Below are 26,850 nucleotides of genomic sequence, written 5' to 3'. Positions count from 1 at the left end.
AATATCACTGGTTCATAATTCCAAGAAATTGACCACAGAAATAAATTAAGTTGATTCCAATATACAATTTTAAATAAATATAAATTTATATTAAGCATGGCTTACTTGCTAGGTAAGCTTGCAGATCAAAACTGAACTAAACAATGATATTTAAGCTCGAGAAATAAACATGGTCACAAAATTGGGTTACAGAATGATTTTTTTTTCATTTTACTTATAGAATCTTAAGACAAAACTTTTGACATGTACACATATGTTAACAATTACACTTGAAATCAACATGAGCCAATATTATTTGCATTTATATTTAAATAAGAGAAAGAGGTATTTGTCTTTCTGTTCACCAATACTGGTAACAGGTTATCTGAGACTGGCAATATTTCCAGTCAGGTCATCTGATAATCTGAGACAAGGAATATTTCCAGTCAAATCATCGGATAATCTTAGTTGAGGAATATTTCAGAGTTAAACAGACTAAGATTAAACATTTCAATAAAATTTTTCACTATAATAAAAACACTATCACAGTCAGCATATAAAACATTGTGTAAAAATTTGTATAAATAATTTATATGATATGTACAATAAAATCATTAAGGGACGGACACTAAGAAATACATATTTTAAGAGAGACACTTTAAAATATATTCTAAGAGTTTTGAGATTACTTTTAAAATATTTGCGTCTTAAGTAAAAGGCACAGTGCTTATACAGTAATGGTTTTAACAAGACCAGAGATATGGTAACTTGACAATCAACTTTTGAACAGTTAACTTTCTTATTTTACTATTTATCAAACAAATATAGAATGGAACATTCATTAGTTTAAAGTACTACATTCTTTGTTCCTCTTTAAATTAACAGTTCTGACCAATTCATTTCTGTAAATTAAGTCATTTTTTCTTTAAAATAGTAAGAAAGCAAAAGTTTGTAAACTTTTTTTTAAAAAGCACATGATTTCTATGCGAACACTTCCCTATTGGCACTGTTTAATATCGTCATATTGTACAATATGTTATGGTATTGACAGAGTTAATATGTGCCTTCTACTTTCATTTCTTTCTCAACTGAATCAAGTGCATTAAGACATTGTACTGTCAGATTCATACTGCCAATAACTGTCTTCTCATCTGCAACATCCAAAACTGAAAAAAATAATGTGACCATGTTAACTTTGTATAGACATTATAAACATTTGTCATATCATATTACAATCATATTTTGTTAGGTATATGCAATGCCAAACTATCAAAACTGAAAGATAATGTGATTATGATTTTGTTGAGTTTTTTTAATAACATTAACTTATATGGTCATCATACTTTGTTTGTTTGACTAAGTTTTATGTTGCACTGTCACAGAATAGGTCTTTTGGCAACTTTCCAGCTTAACCGGAGGAGGAAGACCTCAGGTGCCCTTCCTTGCATTACTTCAGGCACAAATGGGCACCTGAGAAGAACCACCGATGTTGGTAAGCTAGCTGGATAACTTCCCCACATGAAGGAACCTAAAGTCCCAGTTGGTATTCAAACCCAAAGCGGTGAGAGGCAAGTGGTTTAAAGTCAACAACCATAACCACTCGGCCACAAACGCCCCCCTCATCACACTTTGTTAGAAATGATTAGAAACAGTGTCAAAATTGTAGAGAACTGGATATAGATTTTAATAAATGCCAAATAAAGTTACTGCCATAATTGTTCTTTTTTGTCAGACAAACATATTAAAAATAAGTCATTATTTTATATTTTTCAGAGTACAAATTTTTCAGTCCAACTAATCATTTCTGCAATTTTTTTCACACTGAGTTGTTTTGTGATAAGGCTATCTTAAATGAAATTCAGCATTAACTGAGAATGAGAAACTTTAAACCATTCAGGAACGAAATGCCTATTGGTTTATATGTTAACATCTCAACCAAGGCATTGAGGATTGAGACTTTCAGTAAATCATGACCATATTTCATCTTGTGATGCCAATTCTGGTTTGTCCAGAAAACTTCATTATGAATGATTTAAGTATGCTCTAAGTTTTCGCTAGTCAGGTTTTTATCAATATGCCTAATGTAAACAATATACTGAAAATTCAATTTTTATCACCATTCATTTAGTAGATGAAAACCTAATAAAGAAATAGCCGACAAGAATAAAACTTACTGTCTATATCTTCCTCAACAACATCTTTTCTATTACGTAGAATATCTCGAACATTTACGAGAGCAACACCAACATCCTCACAGTCACCGTCTTGTTCATCTTCAGGTGGCTCACTCACTAATGTAAACCGGATTCTGTAACATTTCATTAATAATTTTTACCATAAGTTAATCAATATTTCATGTATATATTTAAGTTAATTGACACATTTTTAACTGCTCAGTAAAACATGTATTCTTTATAGATATTGTATACTTTTTTGTATGGTTTTTAATTTAACGATCAAAAATACAAATATAGATATAAAAAGATTATTCCTTTAACTTCTTTTTCACAGTTGGAACAAATTTTGATTTAAATTATAACCATTGCATAATAACAGTATGCACATAAAGAAGTATATGAGGATTAAATTAATAATATAGTAGTGCAGTTAAACACACATTAAATACATGTACATTTAACTTCATGAACAAAATTCAAACATGCTATGTTTTAACTTGTAACCTTAACATGTGAGCTGATGAAATATTACTTTCATTTTCTTGGTTTAAAGGGTTATCTTTGGTTACCAGATATATATGACAAGCAATTAATTCTTTTTCAACATGATGAATAAATTATTGGTTATACTAGAAATGAGATGAAATAAATAAAAAAAAAAAACTCGTGCAGAATTATTAATTTGTATTAAATTGATTATTGTATAATTACTGATACCGCAAAAACATTTTGTATCACCATGCATGCTATCAACCTTCACATGACAATTAAAAATGATTTTTTTTGTTTTTTAAGAGAAACTTACAAGTTGTGCTCATTGACACTGAAAACATGTAAAAAAAACTTTTAACAGTTATTTTGCAAAAAGTCCAATGATTACATTTTGCAGAAAGTTAAATAGTTCCATTTTGCAAAAATTTCAATACTTTCATATCGCAAAAAAGTCAAATAGTTTCATTTTGAAAAAAGTTTAACAATTTATTATTGCAAAGAAGTCAAATAGTTCCATTGTGCAAAAACTTCAGCATATTTTAAGTACATTTTTACAAAAGTGCTAAGTCACATTAAAATGAATAAAAAATAAGTATGATTTGTTTATACAAATGTAATATAATATCATACCTTCCATCATCAGGATCTGAGGGTAACAACATACTGGCTAGGTACTGTCTTCTCTGATAATTCTTCTCAAAATCTACATGGAATGCTGTAAATATCGAGATTTGTATATATTATAATTTATAAACAAAACAACATGAAACTATATCCTAACTGATATGTTACAGGCAATCTATAAATCATAATAAAAACAAATCCAATTAGTTATCAATTACCATTATCAATAAGGTTCCATTACATACATGTATTATAAAAAAAAACAAATACAGCACAACTTACTTTTACTGAAGTTAAACTGTATATTATGATATGGTTTAGGTTTTGGCAGTGAGAATGGTGTCTCGGTCTCTTGTGGGTCAATACCGAGAAATTTATACTCTACAAATAACTGACGTATACTCGGGTTGTTCATGGCGTCAGCGTCTTCCTCTAGTGACACATGGTTGATGGCAACAGTCACAGAGTTACCCTGTATATATATATACACCTTTACATTATAAAAATAAGTCCAAGAAATATTACAGTACTATCTAAATTTATTCCAAATGTTTAGAAATGTTTAAAGATCACAACTTTCAAGCTTTACTATTGGAGGATGACCTCAGGCATGAGCTTGCACCTCAGAAAAACCACTAACCCTCTGTAAGCTATCTGAATAGCTTCCTCACATGAAAATATCCAAAGTCCAGGGATGGATTTGAACTTACAGCAGCAAGGACCAAGTAGTTTGAAGTCAATGACCTTAACCACTAGACTGCAGACACCACAAGCGATTATATAGAAGTAACAATCTCTTTATGGAAATTAGTTAAAAGCTAAACTGTATAAAAGAATTTGCATAAATCTGTATGTTCTCAACTTCTGTAACTGATACATATAATTATATTCAAACAATATTGCTGGTTGTTAAAACAACAATGTATGGTTGTAGTGTTAAAAACTAAAGTTGCTATTAAAACGACTTACAGGTTTGGACTCTGGTTTCTGTTTACGTTTGGACGGTCTTGGTGCCATTACTAGACCCTCACTATCTGATTCTATGGGCGGAGTTTCAGACTCCTCCTCCTCTGTCTCAGGCCGCACCTCCTCATCTCTAAATGTGCTACGCTGACTTGGTTCTGGTGAAATGTCTTCACTTATCTCCTCTGTAAACAATTAACATATTTATTGTATGTCATTAATTTATAAAATATTAACTTTACCTGAAGTACAATATAAGTCTACAAACATTTTCCTTTACAGCCACTTTTCTAAATGTATTTAACTTACATTCTCCTATCTAACGAAAGGCAATAGATGTATCAAATCAAACCATATAAATACATGTGTGGCAGCATGGCCGAGTGGTTTTCGCGTCAGACCAGTAATATAAGGATTGCTGGCTGCTTGGGTTCAAAACCCTGTCAGGGGCAAGCCCTTGTTTCTATGAGCAAGAAACTTTACACTCCTTGCTTAATTCTGGTTGGTTTCAGGAACGGATTTGACAATGTTCTAATAAGCTTATAGCTTCCAACACAATCAAACTAAAATAAACTAGTACAAACTAAATACAATCATTAATATCTACAAGTACTGTTACTGAAGTAAATTTTTTCCAGAACACAGGAAATTCTAAAACAACAGAATGACCAAAAGTTTCTTACCAATACATTTACTAAACTTCTATATAAAACAAAAATATTAGAAAAACAAATATGACATCATTACCTGTGACAGATTCTCTGGAGGCCTCATCACCAAACATGGTATCAGACTTTACCGTAGATTTTAATGTCTCATCCTGGAAAAAAAGAGAATCAAATAATTAATGTCAATGAAATATTATATAAGCTAATATCAATGAAATATTATACAAGCCCTTTTGATCACATCAAACCTGCAAAGATAACTTGTAACATACTCGTAAATTTATGTGTATATTGACATTTATAACTCCACTATTGTTTATTTGAAAAATATTATATTCAAACAGATAACAATATATTTATATAATGTGAAATGGTTATTTTATTTATTGTTTTTTATTAGTTAACTTACCAGTGTTCCTTTCTGTTCATGTGAACCTGAAATAGCAAAGATAACAATATACTTATAGTATACCTAATGTGTTTCCTATCAAATTACATGTACCATACAAATTTTGTCTGAATATTCAATATTTTAATTAAACCTACTTTGTTAATCAATTATCGTAAACTAGCATATTAGATAAATAATGCCAGCTAATTGTCATCTACTGTAAATTATAAACACATGAATCTATTTACGCAATGAAATTTGTCTGAATTGTTAAACAAGAGAATAATTTAGGGGGAAAAAACAACAGAATAATTATAAGCATAAGATTTGTTTATAATAAGATTAAAACATCTTCTAAAACTTTGCATCAATATTATAGATATATGTATAGAAATAATAACTGCCACAATTCTTATAATATTGATTAATATATTCTATTTCTTAAAACATATCCAAACTTTTATTTTTAATTGTACAGTTCTGAAACTTGACTCATTTTACAAGAAGTAAACATCCTAAGAAATGTATGTAAAATTTCAATAACAAAATAACAATGATAACTGAAATGAACATATTCAAGCTGCATTACTTTATTTTTTATGTCAATTTTTACACATTTTCGGTCATATCTTGGGAGTCAACCCACCTAATTGTCTATCCTGGATATTTAAACAGTAGTTACCAATTTCTTCACAAGTTATGATTTAACAATGAAATTTATAATCCAAAAACACATGCAATTATGGTGAAAACTTGATAAAATACCTGACATGTTACAATTTAAACTGTCAATAATAATGAAGTGGGTAGAACAATCAAAACAAAAACAAAACAAAAGTGGTTGCTGTGCAAGCTTTTTTTAAAAAAGAAAAAAATTCAAACGGACGGCCAATTGTTTGAGGTAAGCAGGCCAATGAAACTGTCAACTGATCTCATCAAACAAACCAAGAACAAACAGCTTAAATGTACATGAAACATATAAACAACAGACACAATGTAAATGTAACATAACTATCTCTCAGCATGTATTGATGCTAGTAGTATAGAAACAGGACAATGTGCACATTTTTGTACAATCTATTTAAATGATATGATAGGTTCAACTTTGATATTGAAATATTGATGGACAGTTCCAAAGTCAAAGTTAGAGTAAGTGGATGAAAAGTTAACCAAAGTTACTGGAAACCACAGGTATGAAGCAGGTATAAAGCAAGAGTAATGCTTTTATCTATGATATAAATGGTTGAAGAAAAAAAACAAATATGACATTTTACAACTCTTACATTACAGTCACTTACACCTACATATACAATATACATGTACAGTGTACAAACAAAAGTTACATTGAGAAATATAAATCATTTGCAATTAAGTGCATCATGTTGGACCAGTAATTTTAGAGTCATAAGAATGTGCTTAACAGTACATGTATGTATTTCCATGATTAATTTTTTAAACTTCTTACTATCCAGGTTTCCTTTTTAAATCTAAAATATTAAGTTATGTGGATGGCATTCCACAACTTTAACGAATGAAAAAATTGAAGTCTCTATGAATCCACAAATTCTGCTGTAACTTAAACCATTATCTGTTTTAAGAGTAAAAGGTATATTTTCATGCTGGGTTAAGTGACACATATGTATATTATTGTTTCATGCAAGGTATAGGATACTGGATTTACACTATTCATTAAGTAAAGCATATATAGTATTCTTCAGCATAATATGTCTCGGACAGGATACAGGTAAAACAAATTGGAGCATTATCATTTATTACAAGTTGCAGTCCATAATTTAAAAATATTCTAAAGTTGCTAAATAACGCTCTAAGGACAGATTGCTGAAACACACCCCTATATTTTAAACATAGAATCACACTTAACCCCGATGTAAATAACTAAAGATAAGGAATTATCATGCTGAAATAAAACTATATACATGTATATGACCTATACCATGCTGTATTGTTAACAGAGGGAGAGGGTGGAGTTATAACCTATTCCAATTACTATATATTCTGTGACTGTAATTTGTGTTTAATTGAAATATAAGAAATGTTCATGATCATTATAACACAGATATATTGACACATGCAAGGTATGAAGTAGGAAATCAGTGCATTCATGTATGTACAAAATATATGCCACGTATTACATATGGTAGTATCATATACATGCCAGTTTTACCTGACCAATCAAATGTGTTTCTCTTTCTAGGTTGGTTTTGGTGACTGATACATATCTACAATATTTTTCATTAAAAATATATTAATTAATTAATTAATTAACTACAAGTTTGTCTAGAACATGTACCTGTTCTTGTATCTGAAGCCATTTTGTTTTCATCTGTAATACAACTTTAATAGAAAATATTCCAGCCGATGCTCTCATTTATTTACAAAACAGCAAAGTTTTGTTCTCGGCATTTACTATAGGCATTGCATATACAAATACACACAATGCTATAAACCTTACCAGTCTGATATTAGGTCTAAATCAAGCATATTTTATGTCTTTTAGTTGTGATTTTCTTTCATTTCAACACAGGTTTTGCAACGTTGATTTTAGTTTTGTATTAAGCTTTTATCTACAAGATAACATTTTTAATTCTATCTAGATTTCTAATACATCACTCAGAAACAGATACAAATATATATAACACACTGGAAAGATACATGTTAGTAAATACAAACAAACGTCATACTTTATAATGCAAACCAATGGTAAATTATAGCGTGTGAAGGCCAAAAAAGTTTTATTGAAGAAGTGAAAAGCCAAACTAAAGATTTTATGTATGTGAGTAAAACACTTCTTTCTTACACTAAGTAAGTTCTTTAATATAATAAATATCTTAAAGTGTTGGTCAAGTTCTTTTATTATAAAAAATATACAAAAAAAGTGTTTTACTGTTAAATATTTATAATTCAAAAATTTCAAACTTAGAATTAAAGTGAAGAGGACAAACTTTTACTGGCATGGCTGAATTTTGAAAAAAAAAAAAATCTCTTTTAAAACATAAAAAAAGGATTTTAATCCATAGCCCTGTGATTGTTTTAAAATAATCATGCTGTTTTTTCCAATCATAATTTTTCATGTTGAAAGATAGCTTATGCAATTAGCCATGCTAATAAAATTTTAGAAACTTTTACATGTAAGAATCATATCTTTTTCACTGTTTTTTTTTAGTTAAGTTACAATTCAAACACCTTGAAAATGAAAACTATATTAGTACAGTGAAATAAGATGAAATGATAAGTGAAGATAACACAGAAAGAGCTAGTGTTTTCTGGAGGGAAGTTGGGATAGGTGTGGAGTGGCAGCTGTACCTCTACGCTGACTGGTTCTGCTTTGCCCTGCTTGCATGACTACTGGCCCTACTGCTGGCCCTAACTGCTGGCCTCTACTGCTGGCTTTACTACTTGGCGTGACTCCCTAACTGAGCCACGATCGGACTGTACTTCTTCCTCGACCTCCTCCGCAATTTCCCTCGTTAATGTTATATTCTGGCTTGGAACTTCTTAAAATCGGGACAATTTGAAATAATTAGATACTGTATAAAAATTGACTCTATTTGCTTCCACTTTATATAAACTATCATACATCTCTGATCTTTTAAAATTTATCACTGTTACTGTTTGTAAAGATTAACAATTTCTAATCCAATATAGCTCCTCTAATTATATTCAAATGCCATTTGAAACCACTGTTTTTCATGGACCGTTTTTGCCAGACATTTAATTTCATTTTAATTTAAACCTGGGCAAACTGAAAACAAATATTTTTCTCAAGCTCACCCAAATGATTCTAATACTAACACCTTCTCATATTACTCCCTGTAGTTTTTTCTTTCTTAAAGGAACTCCACTGAGGTCCAAAAACCCTTACATAAATTTTTGAAATTTTTTTAGCTGAATCATCTGAGGCATTTAAACACACTGAATGATATGTAAAAGATAATTAAAAAAATATACCCTGAAATAAATAAAAAATCATATTTTTGTGCTTTTTTTCCAGCCCTGATAATGATTTTGAAGGTCTTTTTTCACAACTAGAATAATTTATTCTAAAAAAATCTGAGTGAATGAATGATCTGAAATTTTAGATAAATGATCTAGACCTACATCAAATGTAGCATTAATCTCGAAGAATTATTTTCAGTCCTCTCATGTCAAAAGACCTCAGTGGAGTCCCTTTAACAGTTAATGTTTTCGAAACAAATATTTTAATTGCATGTGATCTCCTAGGTGTAATATTAAATGTTCTATGCTCAAATCTTCAGGTGAAGCTGAAATATTTCTTTAACTTCATTTTTATGAAAACATCAGTCTAACAGGCCTTCTGTTTCCCAGATGTAATGAATATATGTATTAGACAGAACAACCAAAATGTGTTACTTTCAAACACAAATATTTAACCAAAGCATTGTTATAACATAAAAATTTTCATTGCCTTACCTTCATCATAGGACTGGTGGTGGCCGTTTGAGTCACATTTTCTTCGGATCTTCCTGAAACTTTGGTGAAGGTAATGAAACAATGATTATGAAGCAAATAGCTAGCAAGTTACAAATAACTGGTACTAATATCATAGCAAAATAAGTCAAACTACTATGTTAAATTCTAACACCTGTACTTTGCCTACGGTCAAGTAAATGCAAAAACCCTTTGAATAGTGATCTCTGTAGGCAAAGAGCTTGTTAATTCAGGGCCAAATAGGGACATAACTGGGGAATTTAAAATGGGTAATTACCATATTTGTGGGGACATTATGCATAAAATGAGATAAAGCTACATGATATACATCTAAGGCCAGATGACTTGTTAAAAATATAGTGCAAATAAAAAGCAATTTGTTGGCCAAAAAGCAATATTTAAAGCATTATTAAGACATTTAAAAGACACTCCCTACCTCCCTATAGTCACACTGGGTGTATCAATTTGAGCCATTTAAACAATAATAATTGCCACTATCTTATAGCCTACGATACAAACAAGAGAAAACCAAACATAACAAGGCAACTTTATACAAACCTTTCCTACGCCTAACTTTTAAAATGCTTTTCATCTTTTTTCCTTTCTTAGCTAGAAGTATTTTCATATATTTTTTTTCAAATACATTTTCAAAGTTGAATTCAAAAGGCGGTTGCTTGATAACATGATTTTTTTACAGTAAAAGTGATTTGCTTGAAATATTAACAGAAAACTAGAAATGTGTCCATAGGACACGGGTGCCCCCACCGCGCCACTGTTCTGTCAATCTTTTTACTAAGTCAAGGGAAATAACTCTACAAATACTGGATAAATCCACAAGTGAAACCCCAGGTGCAAATCTAAATATGCTGAGCAACCTGCCCATAAGGTTTAATGACTATGTCAAATCCTTTTTGAGTTACATGTACATGTACATGCGACACAAGTTGAAAATTGCAAAAAATTCTTAGTCAAGGGCAATAACTCTGAAAATACTAAATAAATCCAGACGAAAATGTTTGGTGCACAACTGCACATCTGATCAATATTCCTGTAAAGTTACATGACTCTAGTCAAATACTTTTTGAGTTACGTGCGACACAATGTTGAAAATTGCAAATTTTACTAAGTCAAGGGCAATAACTCTGAAAATATATCTAAAAACATCCACACGAAAATACCCAGGTGCACAACTACACATGCTGATCAACATTCCTGTAAAGTTTCATGACTCTAGGTCAAATACTTTTTGAGTTACATGGGACACAAGTTGAAAATTGCAAAATTTTACTCAGTCAAGGGCAATAACTCTGAAAATACTAAAAATATCCAGAGGAAAATACCCAGGTGCACAACAACACATGCTGATCAACATTCCTGTAAAGTTTCATGACTCTAGGTCAAATACTTTTTGAGTTACATGCGACACAAGTTAAAAATTGCAAAATTTTACTAAGTCAAGGGCAATAACTCTGAAAATACTAATAATTTCCAGAAAAAAATACCCAGGTGCACAACAACACATGCTGATCAACATTCCTGTAAAGTTTCATGACTCTAGGTCAAATACTTTTTGAGTTACATGCGACACAAGTTGAAAATTGCAAAATTTTACTAAGTCAAGGGCAATTACTCTGAAAATACTAAAAATATCCAGATGAAAATACCCAGGTGCACAACTACACATGCTGATCAACATTCCTGTAAAGTTCCATGACTCTAGGTCAAATACTTTTTGATTTACATGCGACACAGAAGTGAACGGACGGACGGAAGGACGGACGGACAGACGTTCTCACAGGACAGTAATTATGTGGCTACTCTATTGTTCTCTCTATTGTTCTTTTTAGCCACACAAAAGAAAATAGATACATAAAGGCATTACGGAAAGAATGACATCAAAGAGAAAGAACAGTTACCTATTGTCCCTCTAGCCACATAATTACTCTCCTGTGAGTGCGGACAGACGGACGGACGGACAAGGGTAAATCTAAATGCCTGCCACTAACGTGGGGGCACAAAAAACTAATGAATGGTCATGTAATGCCAATTTCCTAAATAAATAAGGTATACTGCATAATAACCAGTACAATCATGTTTTAAATAAAAAAATTATAAGTTCAATTCTGTTCAAATGCAAGGTAAGAGTTATGGCCCTTAAACTTCTAACAAACACAATGAACATATTTATACAAATCTAAAAAAACGGTTAAACATATATTAGGAATACTTCACAAACATCTCAACTACAGCTGCTTAATTTTGTACATGTATTGAGAATGCCTTGTAAAAAAAAATAAACAAAAAACAAAGTTATCTAAAAGTTAATTGCATAGCAGGTGCTAAAAATCACAAAAATTAGCAGAAATTATGTAAATACCTGGTGTTTGAGTCTCGTTTAGTGTTGTCATGGTATCCATTCCAGACGGCATGATGTTAGACACGGCACGTGACACAGCCTCGTGTACCGTGGCATCACGTTGTAACGTGGTAGGTTCAATACTGTCTTCCTCTGCCTCACTGCTTGATGATGGTAGCAACTGTCTCTGTAATATTATAATACATATAATGATTAAAATCTCAAATTAACCAATATGATGCTTGTGATTAGAGTCTTACTTATTACTTAAGCTTAAGAACATATTTATTTAAGCTTGATTGCAAAAACAAGTTCTTGCTGCAACTTACATTAATCACTCTCGAGTCCGGTTCGTGGAACCAACCAGTACTGGTGTTATATGTAGAAACATGGTCACGACCCAATTAGGGCTGGAACCCATGATCCCTGGCTTGAGAGGCAGACACCTTAACCACTAGGCCACTTATTTAAGTCACATAAAAGAAGAAAATTATTTATCGGATTTTCGCTATAGACATAATATTATGTTTTATGAGCTTTAAAGTTTGAATAAACTTCATAATTATCTATTTTACCTTTGGAGGTTGTCTAGGTTGCCGTGGTTTCGGTTCTTCCTGGGATTTTGGCATTGGTGTTGATGTGGCTGAAGGACCTGGGAACCTGGCAGCCAGTCTGGGAGCAGCCTGGGTTTGAACTTGAGTCTCATCTTGGAAGGCTACGAGTTTCTCAGGAGGTTCATGTGGAGCTGCCTCCATCTGCTTTATAAATATAAACAAATTAGTTCATCAAAAATTTATTTCATAATAAAATAAATATTATTTGTATAAGAAACTGACATCAATTTTGTAGATAACACTATAAGTTCTTATGTTTTAAAGTATAAATTCTTATTATAACATCAACAAATCAGTTAAAGAGCATTCTCTCTATTCCAAACGTAAACAACAATACAACTCTGTAAATGAAGATGGTTCTCTATGTGCTCTAAACAATCTTTTAGTTATACAAGTATGTGTATAAAGAAGACATACAGAATTTATAGATGATATTGAATGAGTGTAGGTTCAATACTGAATTTATTGAACGAAACAGTACTGGTGAGATCTATATACTTCAAAGTCAGCATCCAAAATACTAATCAGAAATTGTGTTATTGTAACACTAGGGTAGGAAATAAACAAAAAGAAGTGAATAAAAGATACCTCGTGTCTTTGAGCTGTAGATTTCAATGCTGAAGGTGGCATGTATGTAAACTGCCAGCGTAGTTCCACCTCAATACAGCCGTTTATTCTACCGTTAGCAGCCTTCAGTTCAAATATACCTTGTACACCTTTATCATGAGCTAATGGTATCAATGGAATATCTGCTATACCCAGGTAGGCCGTCTGCTCAGGATCTGTATCGTCAAACACAAATATCTTCAATGGCTGAAAAACAAAAATCATCTCATTAAATTTCACACTAAATTTCAAATTTTACACAGTTGCAGCCAATAAAAATCTCAAACAAGAACAATTCAATCTCCTCACATTGTTAGAGACAAGAATTCTACAATGATTACTTCATCAAAATAAATCACAATCTGTTACATTTTGTAGTATTGTTTAATGTAGTCCCAGGTGTTTATGTTCAGCAATACATCTAAATCACTTACTCTAACAAATACTAGAATCATTTACATTAGTTCAGATTCATATTTGCATATACGTTAGCATAAAAATTTTTTGACAAGTCAAGTAAGTGTTGTTCCAGAAAGATAATACTTTAAATGTGTGTGTGTGAAATAAAAATTTGAATATAAACATGATAGTGTAAGTAAAGTTTTACCATGGTTTTCAGATATTGATCCAGATCGCCTGTCATTGGTACAGGGTATGTCTTGATGTCGTTAAACTCTGGATTATTTGAGCTGTTTATTATCACTGTATCATGATCATTGTAGTCAAAGAACTGGTACACACAATATGGCGACGGCTGTACATCTATAAAATATCACACAAAATCTATATTTAGAAATCATTTCAACTAATTCACTACAAAAATCATAATATCACAATGTTAACATCTGTATTGTCTCTTTATTCAAATGAATAAGCTGGACATGGTTAAATCAACACTTGAAACAATTAGTGATACCTGTTACCAACCATCAACTAATCATACTGTAGTCCAATGACATATTCATGGCCTATACTTCAGATAATAAAACATACATGGTGCCCTTAAATATGCAAGGTAACGCAAATTTACCAAAAGAAAAATAAACACAACAAAATATCTTTACTCTACTTATTCAAAAATACCTATTTAAACAAATAAGATATATGAAATATTAAAGATATAAATAATCAAAATGAATGATAAAATCAAAATCAATACATGAAACTAATAATCAATAAACATCGAAAAGTTTAATTTTCTGATATTCTGAGAATCTAAGATTTACAAAGTTTAAATATCTTACTATCTCTCCTAGCTTTAAGTCCTGAACATCGTGTAATTTTGATATGTAATTCATTAACATTATCTGGTGGTCTTCTAGCAGCCTCCTCATCCATAGCTTGTAAACTCTCGTTTGCTGCCCGAATATTTGTACTCATATATCCTAGAGCTTTTGTTCTCTCCTGTAACAGTATGTATGTATATAAATTTAGTAAGTATACTGTTTAAACAACAATGAAAAATTCACATTCTTCACCTTTCCTGTTGTCAAAACTTGATAAAGTTAAAATGCTACAGGTGTCCAATGAAATTCAAAAAGAATTATTGAACACTATAACAAATTATCTAAAGCTGGAGAACTTGCAATCAATTATATCATGTAATAAACCTTCTAACTAAGAGCATGTGATCACTTTAAACAAGTGTATCCAAGTAAAATAAAGGCCTTCATTATTCATAATTCTAACACAAACTGCATTTTTTCCTTATAAACATATATCACCCTCATGATATAATTCCTCCCATTGAAACTCCAAATAGTGATTTTATTTAGCGATAAAATAAATGTTGGGGATATATTAATTCTTAAATGATTCAAGTAAGTTATGATGAAAAAAAAAAATCTTTGTATTGATATCATTTTTAGTAATCTCTTAGACTCTACATTAATATTACTGTGATTTTATATATTTGTCATAATATATGATAGAACTAACCTTGTAAAGTATAGTAACAATAATATACAAGAAACATGGCAATGCCATGAAACCAGGTTTTCAATTATCACCATTGTAGATAAATATGTTGTATTTGAAATACAAATACAAGCAACAAACAATGTAACTATGTGCAATGTAAAACATGAATAATGTAGGAGGAATTGCCACTGAAGAAGTGTTCACTATAATATTATGTATAAGGAAAAAAACAAAGGGCCATAATTAGGTCAAAAACTATCCAATCACAAAACCCCGACAATATGTGCCAGGGTGCTTGATGACAAAGCTTCTGTGAAAGTTTGAACAAAATCCGTTGAGAAATGTAGGACGAGTTCAGCACAGAAGAATTTGTTCACTATAATTATATTGATAATTCTGTATAATGAAAAACAAGTTACAAAGTAGACATGAAATAATATATCATATCTTTTTTAAATTACCTCCAAAGATGATATGACCTTTGACTGCCAAATCAAGTTAAAATCATGTAAACAGGATTTTCAATGTTAATGTCACTGTGACCTTGACCTTGGAGCCAGCCATGCGGAACATGCGTTCTGCACTGTGACCTTGACCTTGGAGCCAGCCATGCGGAACATGCGTTCTGCACGTCATCTTGATGTGGTAAACATTTGTCTGAAGTTTCATCAAAATTCTTCAAAGGGTTGAAGAGTTACAGAGCGGACAGGATTTTCAATGTTAATGTCACTGTGACCTTGACCTTGGAGCCAGCCATGCGGAACATGCGTTCTGCACGTCATCTTGATGTGGTAAACATTTGTCTGAAGTTTCATCAAAATTCTTCAAAGGGTTGAAGAGTTACAGAGCGGACAGGATTTTCAATGTTAATGTCACTGTGACCTTGACCTTGGAGCCAGCCATGCGGAACATGCGTTCTGCACGTCATCTTGATGTGGTAAACATTTGTCTGAAGTTTCATCAAAATTCTTCAAAGGGTTGAAGAGTTACAGAGCGGACAGGATTTTCAATGTTAATGTCACTGTGACCTTGACCTTGGAGCCAGCCATGCGGAACATGCGTTCTGCACGTCATCTTGATGTGGTAAACATTTGTCTGAAGTTTCATCAAAATTCTTCAAAGGGTTGAAGAGTTACAGAGCGGACACAATTTCGTTTGACGCCCGCCCATCCGCCCAGCCGCCCATCCGCCCATCCGCCCGCCATACCCCAATCTAATAACCAGGATTTTCAAAATTGAAAACCTGGTTAACAAGAGAACTAACCTTGTAAAGTATAGTAACAATAATATACAAGAGAACTAACCTTGTAAAGTATAGTAACAATAATATACCAGAACTAACCTTATATAGTCTAAGAGCCTGATCCATAGGTACCCTCAGTCTTACCCAGTATTCTACAGTACCAAACCCAATACCTGTACCATTACCAGTAACACCTGTCAATGTGGCCGTACCGTGTATACGACCATATGTCTTATCAAATATCTCTCGAAAAACAAGTTGACAAGCTGCAATAGTGTTAAAATCCTGGCCAAATGATTGGTGGAGCTCCAATGTACAGGATTCCTGAAATAAATGAATACAGAATATGTACAACCACTATCATATTATCATTTATTCACCTAGCATAAATTGACTATAGTTTGTATATTATTAACATATCAAACTAGAACTATCACTAAATGTGATTAATACCCCCACAAGTCTGCTTCGGAAATGAGGATGTTACTAGTAACAGAATACCTTGTAAAAGAATTGAAACATAGAGTTATGGTTGTGGGCAATTAAAGATAATTGTGGTTCATGTATGTTGCATTTCCTTTCAATGTGGTTGGCCATTGATGAAGTTTAATTGAATTACTCTGTAATAAGTCCAGAAAGACAAAGAAAAAGAACAAAGGGTAATAACTCTATAAATACTGAAGATAGAGTTATAGTTCTTGTGCACTGCACTTCCTCTTATTGTGCTTGACAATTGTATGAAGTTGTTTTGAATTCCAACCAGTACGTTTTAAGTTATGCTCCGGACAAGGAAAAGTATCAAAGGGCAGTAACTCTGTATTTTGTCAAAATGGAGTTATGGCTCTTGTGCACTGCACTTCCTTTGAATGTCCTTGACAACTGTATGAAGTTGTACTGAATTCCAAACAGTAGTTCTCAAGTTATGCTCTGGACAAGGAAAAGTAACAAAGGGCAATAACTTTGTAATTAGTCAAGATGGAGTTATGGTTCTTGTGCATTGCACTTCCCCTTATTGTGCTTGACCATTGTATTAAGTTGTTTTGAATTCCAACCAGTAGTTTTCAAGTCATGCTCTGGACAAGGAAAAGTAACAAAGGGCAGTAACTCTGTAATTAGTCAAGATGGAGTTATGGTTCTTATGCACTGCACTTCCTCTCAATGTGCTTGTCCACTGTATGAAGTTATAATGAATTCCAACAATAAGTCTTCAAGTTATGGTCCGGACAAAAGAAAGCAATGGAAAAGTAACAAAGGGCAATAACTCTGTAATTAGTCAAGATGGAGTTATGGTTCTTGTGCACTGCACTTACCCTTATTGTGCTTGACCATTGTAAGAAGTTGTTTTGAATTCTAACCAGTAGTTTTAAAGTCATGCTCTGGACAAGGAAAAGAAACAAAGGGCAGTAACTCTGTAATAAGTCAAAATGGAGTTATGGTTCTTGTGCACTGCACTTCCTCTCAATGTGCTGGACCATTGTATGAATTTATAATGAATTCTAACAATTAGTCTTCAAGTTATGGTCCGGACAAAAGAAAACAATGGAAAAGTAATAAAGGGCAATAACTCTGTAATTACTTTAGATAAAGTTATGGTTCTTATGCACTGCACTTCCTCTCAATGTGCTTGACCATTGTATCTAGTTATATTGAATTCCAACCATTAGTCTTCAAGTTATGCTCCGGACAAAAAAAAGAAGGCAATTGAAAATCAACAAAGGGCAATAACTCTGTAATTACTTTAGATAGAGTTATGGTTCTTGTGCACTGCACTTCCCCTTATTGTGTTTGACAATTGTATGAAGTTGTTTTGAATTCCAACCAGTAGTTTTCAAGTTATGCCCCGGACAAGGAAAAGTAACAAAGGGCAATAACTCTGTAATAAGTCAAGATAGAGTTATGTTTCTTACGCACTGCACTTCCTCTCAATGTGCTTGACCATTGTATGTAGTTATATTGAATTCCAACCATAAGTCTTCAAGTTATGCTCCGGACAAGGAAAATGCAACGGACAAAAAAAAAAGCAATGGAAAAGCAACAAAGGGCAATAACTCTGTAATTACTTTAGAAAGAGTTATGGTTCTTGTGCATTGCACTTCCCCTTTTTGTGTTTGACAATTGTATGAAGTTGTTTTGAATTCCAACCAGTAGTTTTCAAGTTATGCCCCGGACAAGGAAAAGTAACAAAGGGCAATAACTCTGTAATTAGTCAAGATAGAGTTATGGTTCTTGTGCACTGCACTTCCTCTCAATGTGCTTGACCATTGTATGTAGTTATATTGAATTCCAACCATAAGTTTTCAAGTTATGCTCCGGACAAGGAAAATGCAACGGACGTCTGGACCGCCCGACCGACCACCGGGTGACTCCTATATACCCCCCCAAACTTCGTTTTTGGGGGTATAAATATATGGCTAAGAAATAGTAAATCCTTGGTACATTTTTTTACCTTAAATGCTTTTATTCTTTAACAAGAGCTGTCGGTAGGACAGCAAAGCTCGACTATTCTTAGTGCTTGATAGTAAAAAAAATGCTTGATACAGTTACCTCCTCCTGTTTACAGGTTGGGGTCATGATGGTGAACAAGTGTGCAAAGTTTCAAAGCCATATGTCAATGGACTTTGAAAATATTTGAACTATTACAAAAACTTTAACGTAAATTCTAAGTCGAAAAAGGGGCATAATTTTGTCAAAATGCTTGATAGAGTTACCTCCTCCTGTCTACAGGTTGGGGTCATGATGGTAAACAAGTGTGCAAAATTTCAAAGCCATATGTCAATGGACTTTGAAAATATTTGAACTATTACAAAAACTTTAACGTAAATTCTAAGTCGAAAAAGGGGCATAATTCTGTCAAAATGCTAGATAGAGTTACCTCCTCCTGTCTACAGGTTGGGGTCTTGATGGTGAACAAGTGTGCAAAGTTTCAAAGCCATATGTCAATGGACTTTGAAAATATTTGAACTATTACAAAAACTTTAACATAAGTGGTTACGCCGACGCAGACGCCGACACTGACGCCGACGCTCGGGTGACTACAATAGCTCTACTTATTCTTATCGAATAGTCGAGCTAAAAATCATATATTGGCATTTTATTTTGTACATGATCATATGCATAAAGAAGAAGAGTTCAAACAGATCTCAAACAAGTTGAAAAATTGAATAAATAAAAGAAGAGATAAGGATTTATTTATCAAGCTATCAATTATAAATGAAATAAACATCGTACCTTTTGTAGATAGTGTAGGAAGAAATCATCCACTTTCACCACATACTGTGAAGTGAAGTCAAATTCTGGACTGAAAAACAACAGAACAATCAATCAGAAATTCAGATTGGTTTAATTTCATGCCATCAAAAAATACAACTATTTTTTATCATACTATAATAAATCTATGACAATGATAATACTTTCATTTAAAAACACAATCACTTTATATTACTTTTATTAATGAAATCTTCCTCTTTTCAAGTCATTGTAAGGCAAATAAAATATAAGAAAACATGAACTTTTAATTTCAAATCCAAATTTTTGTGATATTTATTTTTCATGCTTACTTGCTGCCCCTCATCACTGGGGTACTCTGTATTTCATATTCAAAGAATTCCCAGGTACAGAACAATGATGGTTCTTCATCACCAAGGAGACGGATGGCCTCGGAAGATAATGATAACTTGGTAACATGTATCTCAAACAAGTTCTGACCACGCTCCAGATGAATTGTCTCATCAAACTGTACTACATCATCATCCTTAAATCATAGAAAATATATGAGCCACGTCATGACAAAACCAACATAATGGGTTTGCGACCAGCATGGATCCAGACCAGCCTGCGCATCCGCACAGTCTGATCAAGACCCATGCTGTTCACTATCAGTTTCTCTACTTGTTATAGGGTTTGTAAGCGAACAGCATGGATCCTGATCAGACTGCGCGGATGCGCAGGCTGGTCTGGATCTATGCTGGTCGCAAACCCATTATGTTGGTTTTGTCATGACGCGGCTCAATTATGATCATTAACGTGGCCTTATGTCCATCCAAGTGTAAGTGGTGAGAGCAAATGTAAAAGTCAAAATAACTTTACACTGCCATAATTGTGTTCAATTTGATATTTTACTATACAAATATAATCAATAATCCATGTGACCTACAGACATTTCTATAAATATTGTTAGGAATGTATTGGTATCATTCAATTTTTAGAGTTGGGGATTCTTTGCATTTGTGTTATTCACTCTATATTGTTTGAGTTTTATGTTGCACTAAAACAGTATAGGTCATATGGCGTTCGTTACTAAATACAAATGTTTTTCTACTCCGATCATTCAAATATGTTCCAAAGCAAATTTAAAATTTGTTCCAAAGAAAATTTTAACATCTCTTCAATTAACCAAATTGAAATTTAAATCTGGAGCATTAAGATGTGTGAAAAAAGTACCACCTCTGCTAGGACAATCTATTTAAGTTTTAAAACACATACCATATCATCAGTAGGTGGCATTATCTTGTATTGTTTTGTTCCATAAGCTACATCTCTCAATTGTGACTCCAATTTCTGTAAATAAAAATATTTTACTGAATAACTGTTGATATTTTAGTAAATAACTGTTAGAAATAAGTACTTTGGTCTATAACTTACCTAATCAATCAAAAAAAAAGAAGAAAATTTAACTACATATATTAACTAGAAATGTGTCCAACACAAAATGAATCAATCATCACAAGATGAATCAATCATCACAAGATGAATCAATCATCACAAGATGAATCAATCATCAAAAGATGAATCAATCATCACAAGATGAATCAATCATCAAAAGATGAATCAATCATCAAAAGATGAATCAATCATCTGACAGGAATCCATAGATTTATAGTATAACTATAGAGTACAAAGTTAAACACTCACTGAGTGTATGGTATCTTTAGATATAATTACCTTAATTCTAGCCTGTCTCATGTCCAACATTCTAGCGTATTCATCCAGTCTCAACTCATACTCCTTCTTTACCTCATCTATCTTACCAGTTGCCAGGGTAACCTAGTAGAAATTAAACCAATGTCAGTGTTTAAACAAAATCAAAATAATTATCATATATTGATACAGGCAATGTCATTGAAATAAAACTTTTTTCATAAATTCAAGTAAAAATATAAGTCAAAGATATATCAAGAAAGTCAATTTACAAAATTTTACTTCAAGTTCAAGGTCATAACAAATGAAATAAAAGACTCAAATAAACTTTACATACACACAGGTGAACAGGCAATTTAAATCTATTAAAACTTTCTCAGGTATGCATATATATTGTATATATGATAATAAGTATAAAATGTATGATCAAGAAAACACAAATGTACCTCTTGTTGATAATCTTTGTTTATTTTATGTTGTACAACAAGCATGTTACGTGTTTTCTCCAGCTCATGTACTGTCTCAGCATATTCTGCTTGTAAATCTAATAACCTTCTCTGAGCATCTACAAATACAAAATATATCTCAAATTATCTTACAATACAACCACTTTTACTATACATGTATATCTGCATGTAATTGTAAAACATAGCTTCCAAAAATGTACAAAGATTAAAAGATTGAACACACTCGGTAACTCAGCAGTTGGTCAAAGAATATTGTCATGGTTAACTTACTGTATAAGCGGATATTTCCGTGTTGAAAAGTTAGCGAATTTATAATTCCAGACATTTCGCATAAGAAAATATTAGTGAATAGCCAATTTCAGAGTCGCATGAAAATTGAAAACAGGTTGGTTGATATTTACGCCAGAGGAAATTATAGAAATTGTTGTCAAATCGCGAAATTCACAATTATTTCCACATTGCTATCTTAACCACTTATACAGTATGTAAATTATTTATATAGATACATGTTTCAGACTTAAGTTATATAACAGATAAGTAAACATACCTTTATCTAGCTCATCATCAACTCTCTGTAAGAATTCAGGATGCGCCTGTAGTTGTTGTTTCTTCTGTTTAACTAGCACCAATGCTTCCTCAATTTCTGTGAAATCTACAGCACTCTCCTGTCATAATATAATAATAAATCAGTGTAAAATACTTGCCATTTCATCTCATAACCTTACAAAGAGACAATTTGAGAAGTGTATTACTTGAACTTAGAATTCTCACTATAAATTCATCATCAGCAAAAGACTATATAACAGGCTTTATGTGATTTCTTTTTGGTGTATAGGGGGATCTTGGTCTTATATTTTCCTAAGTCAGGGTCACGGCAGGCACTGAAATACTGAGTGTGACCTGTTATAGTAAAATCCCTGACAGCAAAATACAAGAAATAGGTCTAACAATGATGTATTTATTATGTACATCATTGTATTTATACTAGATATTCAACATTAAGCCAGCAATGTCATTCTGGATCATACTTGTTATCAAAATAGATTTTCTCCCCTTATGGTCTTATATTGTGCATGTGATAAAGGTAACAAAATAAGAAGAAAATGGAGAAGTACAACACGTCAACACCAGAGCTGGTTTAGGTTATGTTATGAAGTTAATAAAAAAAATTTGAATTTACACAAATAAATGTATATTATTTCTTAACCTATGTCATGTAAATCAATGATAATAAGAGTGCCATCTCACCTTTGTAAAGAATTTCATTTTTTCTACTAGATCATCATATTTCTCCTTTAAGGAGTAATGGTTCAGCTGCATTTCTCTATATTCTGCTGCCATGGTGTCATACTGATCTATAAAATAAAGCAAATTAAAGTTTAAATTACTGATACTTGCAGGTAATGTTAAGTAGCCTCTCAACAAAACTTATTTTTATCACATAAGCAATGGCGCAGAAGTGTAACAAAGTCAATTAATAATATTAACAATATTTCACTAGTGTAATAACACTCTGCTGTGACATCATTTGCCATATATACAAACATAGTGTTAAAGCGCATGTTTAGTATTACACTAAAAACGTGTTTCAATGAAAAATGACTTTTTTAAACTCCTAATCGTTTTTTTGGATATGTGATAAATAGAATATTATATTTGTGCAGATTTAATACTAAATTTATTGAATTCATTGAATAAAACAATATTATGCTTGCCAGAGGCTCACATAATATCATTTTATCCAACTAATTCAATAAATTTAGTATTAAATCTACTCTCATTCATTATCTTCTATTTCAGTCAAACTGACCCTTCCATTATTTCAAGTACAAGCTTGCATGTAGGAGGGATACTGATTTTTTCATAGTGGTAATTGTAAGTATATTGTGTTTGTAAAAAAAAACTTGAAGCATACAAGTCTCTACTTCTGATAAAGACTGATACCCAACAAACTTTCCAAAATATTTGTTTAGAAAATTATTAGTAAATGTAAATGATATATAAATGACAAGCATAAAATATTTAAACTTCTATGTCCATGTGATAGTCTTGATTATTTATTTCAAGATTACATTATTAGGAAAAGAAATGGTATCTCCAAAATGTTAGTTTATTATGTTGCAGGAATATCCCATTTATGCTTTACAAAACATTACAAATTCAAGAAATAATATAGAAAAAATACCTTTTTCAATAGCCAGTTTGTCCAGTATTCCACCCTTCTCCCCGAGATCAGCTTTTAGTGTAGCCTCAAGTTGTGCTATCTGAACTTTGAGGGCATTTTCTCTCTGCCTCCACTCTCGTTCTCTCTCCATATCAAATGCACTAAAACACACAATTGAAAAAAAAAATATAATTTTTATCAAAATTCAGAATAAATATTAATATTACATCTGAGAATAAATATTTATATTACAAATTCTTGCATAGATCAAGTGAAGCAGTTTTATGGGATAATCTACAAAGGAAATAAAGAAATAAACTCAGAATTAAATTTGACCATCGATTTTTGTGTGCATTTCTTAGCAACACTTTTCATTTTTATGTCAATTTACGCAATAAAAATGATTATTGTGGAAAAACAGGACAAGAGAATGATCTAAAAATCAGCATACAATTTATTGGTTCGCACCTACATGGCACACAAATCTCGGAAAAATATTTCCAGTCCTGTCATACCAAAAACCCTCAGTTGAGTCCCTTTAAGAAGGTAAGGTGCTACTCAACATTAAGCATTTGATCATTAATCATGTTGGATATTTTTATGTTGGCATACACATACATACCTGCTAACAAGTTTTTCATTGGCATCTTTTAGTACAGCTATCTCTTTGTTTAAACTGCTCACCTGTTCTTGCATCTATAATATAAACAAGGCATGTTTACAAACAAATGTTTCACGACATTGTTTCAAACATTTGAGAGATTATGAAAAGTATATTCAACTAGTATTAAAATCAGGTAAGCCTTTATATAAAGTGTAGTTTGACCAAGGGTTAGAACTAGGGTTCTGTTAGCAGCTTATTTTTACTTTCTTTATATATATTAATATATTCCTAAAATTCAAAGGAAGATAAATACTTCACCCAACTTCAGTTTGTTTGTTTGGGTATTACTTCCCACCAACACAGTATAGATCATATGGCAGCGTTACAGCTTTACTGGTGGAGGAAGACCTCGGGTGCCATTCTGTGCATTATTTCAGGCATGTAAGGGCACCTGAGTAGAACCACCATCGTTCTGTAAGCTAGCTTGATAACTTCCTCACATACAAAAAAATCCGAAGTCCCTATTGGGATTCAAACCCACAGCGGTGAGGAGCAAGTGGTTTGAAGGCAACAACCCTAACTACTCGGCATTGGCCCAACTTCAGCATGAAAAGACTTTACTTTCCACAAAAAACAGAACCTAAGACAAATCTTGTATACTTTATGAATAAAATAGTTAAAGGGAAAGGTCTGTATGCTAAGATTTGCAGAACAAAAACTTAATCTAAGATGCAAAGAATCTGTCCAAACAGAAGTTGAAAACCCTGCATATCACCCTTCTGTTCTGCAAACAATACATACCTCAATATAATGCAATACAAACCTCAATAAGTTTATGTTGGTTACTAGAGCCAAGTTTCAGTTCATTATGTAAAGCTAGATTTCTGTTCTGTTCTTCCTTATACTGCATGTTTATATTCTCCATTTCCATCAATAATGTGTCATGGCTTCTTTTTACACTTCGTAAATTCTAAAATATATCATACACACGATTTGAGAATATTTAACAATTTAACAACATGCACTGAAAAAATCTTATAGTATAAATATGTTACAAAAAAATCACATTTTAGGTAAAAGTTACAAATATTGTTGATGATAAGTTTCTATCATCGTGATAACATTGTTCTTCGACTTTACATGTTTATATTCTTCAGAAAATCTTGAATCAATTTTCCACAAGAGTTAACAGCTAAATGCAATGCCATTGATAAGTTTGCAAGTGTAACTTAATCATTGCTAACTTTTTGGAAAAACATTGTGATTCCATACATTGTAACATATGTGTAAACAATATGTCATGACATAATGTTATACTAGATAGAAAAGGGCATATATAACAAGAGCTGTCGGTAGGACAGCACGCTCGACTATTCTAAGTGCTTGATAGTAAAAGAGCCTTGATAACGTAAAATTTAGAGCTTGATAATGTTAAATTTTCTAAGTTCACAAAAGGGCTAATTTTTTTTTATAAATTCATGTTAAAGGCCTTAGAGACAGTCTAAGTATACAGTATTGGCTTGACTATTCGGAAGGTAATGTCACAAGGGTGTTTCATTGAGTATAATAATACTAATTACCTATGAATACATAAAATTGACAGAAAAGGTAAAAAAGGCATGTTATTAAGATGTTTTATCAAGTAAATCACTGCTTTATTATTATGAATGCATATAATTGTCCCAAAAAAGGCACAAACCCTTCAGTAATTATAGAGATAACAGCTTACAAGCAAAACTTTACCATGAATTTCTAAGTTGAAAAAGGGGAGAAAAATCAGCCTAAATGCAAGATAGAATTATGGATCTTTGTCAGTGACCTACAATTATGACCCTAAATGCATATGTGAAGTTTTAAATAAATATCTTTAATAGTTATTGAGATATGTAAAACTTGCATGTAAACATTAACCAAGAGAATAAGTAGAAAAGGGGATATGAATCAGCCTTAATGCAGGATAGAGTTGTGGAACTTGGTCAGTGACATACAATTATGACCCTCAAATTATGACCCTCAGTACATGTGTAAAGTTTCAAGTAAATACCTTTGAAGACCTTTAACCTTTAACCAAAATTGCTAAGTTTCAAATGGGGCAAATAATTCTGCAAATATTGCAGGCAGAGTTATGCAATTTTGCAAACTGATGTACATTGTTACTATAAAAAAGTATTTTAAATTTCAATTGAATATCTCAA

At 32.0% G+C, this 26,850-nt stretch overlaps 1 protein-coding gene across 5 annotated transcripts in view; it reads right to left on the bottom strand.

Annotated features, from left to right (window-relative positions):
• Positions 1 to 1,071: 1,071 nt before the first annotated feature.
• Positions 1,072 to 26,850, bottom strand: part of LOC132746440 (protein fantom-like) — a gene marked incomplete at its 3' end in the record, with an annotated part of 40,692 nt that continues 14,913 nt past the window's right edge. For 3 of the 5 annotated variants that reach the window (XM_060735584.1, XM_060735585.1, XM_060735586.1), the window contains 24 exon segments: positions 1,072 to 1,145; positions 2,154 to 2,287; positions 2,962 to 2,979; positions 3,279 to 3,363; positions 3,555 to 3,744; positions 4,242 to 4,420; positions 4,983 to 5,055; positions 5,313 to 5,338; positions 12,142 to 12,307; positions 12,696 to 12,878; positions 13,323 to 13,547; positions 13,948 to 14,102; positions 14,585 to 14,744; positions 16,603 to 16,827; positions 19,732 to 19,801; positions 20,061 to 20,254; positions 20,986 to 21,060; positions 21,445 to 21,546; positions 21,867 to 21,985; positions 22,435 to 22,552; positions 23,136 to 23,242; positions 24,073 to 24,212; positions 24,674 to 24,747; positions 25,479 to 25,625. In XM_060735584.1, coding sequence (XP_060591567.1) covers positions 1,072 to 1,145; positions 2,154 to 2,287; positions 2,962 to 2,979; positions 3,279 to 3,363; positions 3,555 to 3,744; positions 4,242 to 4,420; positions 4,983 to 5,055; positions 5,313 to 5,338; positions 12,142 to 12,307; positions 12,696 to 12,878; positions 13,323 to 13,547; positions 13,948 to 14,102; positions 14,585 to 14,744; positions 16,603 to 16,827; positions 19,732 to 19,801; positions 20,061 to 20,254; positions 20,986 to 21,060; positions 21,445 to 21,546; positions 21,867 to 21,985; positions 22,435 to 22,552; positions 23,136 to 23,242; positions 24,073 to 24,212; positions 24,674 to 24,747; positions 25,479 to 25,625 — 3,039 coding nt within the window. 5 annotated transcript variants of the gene reach the window in all.

This window comes from Ruditapes philippinarum, unplaced genomic scaffold, assembly GCF_026571515.1.
Source record: "Ruditapes philippinarum isolate M1 unplaced genomic scaffold, ASM2657151v2 ctg623_1_1_1_1, whole genome shotgun sequence".
Classification (NCBI taxonomy): Eukaryota; Metazoa; Mollusca; class Bivalvia; order Venerida; family Veneridae; genus Ruditapes; species Ruditapes philippinarum.
The sequence above is the reverse complement of the archived record's forward strand: the minus strand, read 5'-3'. Positions and strand labels throughout refer to the sequence as shown.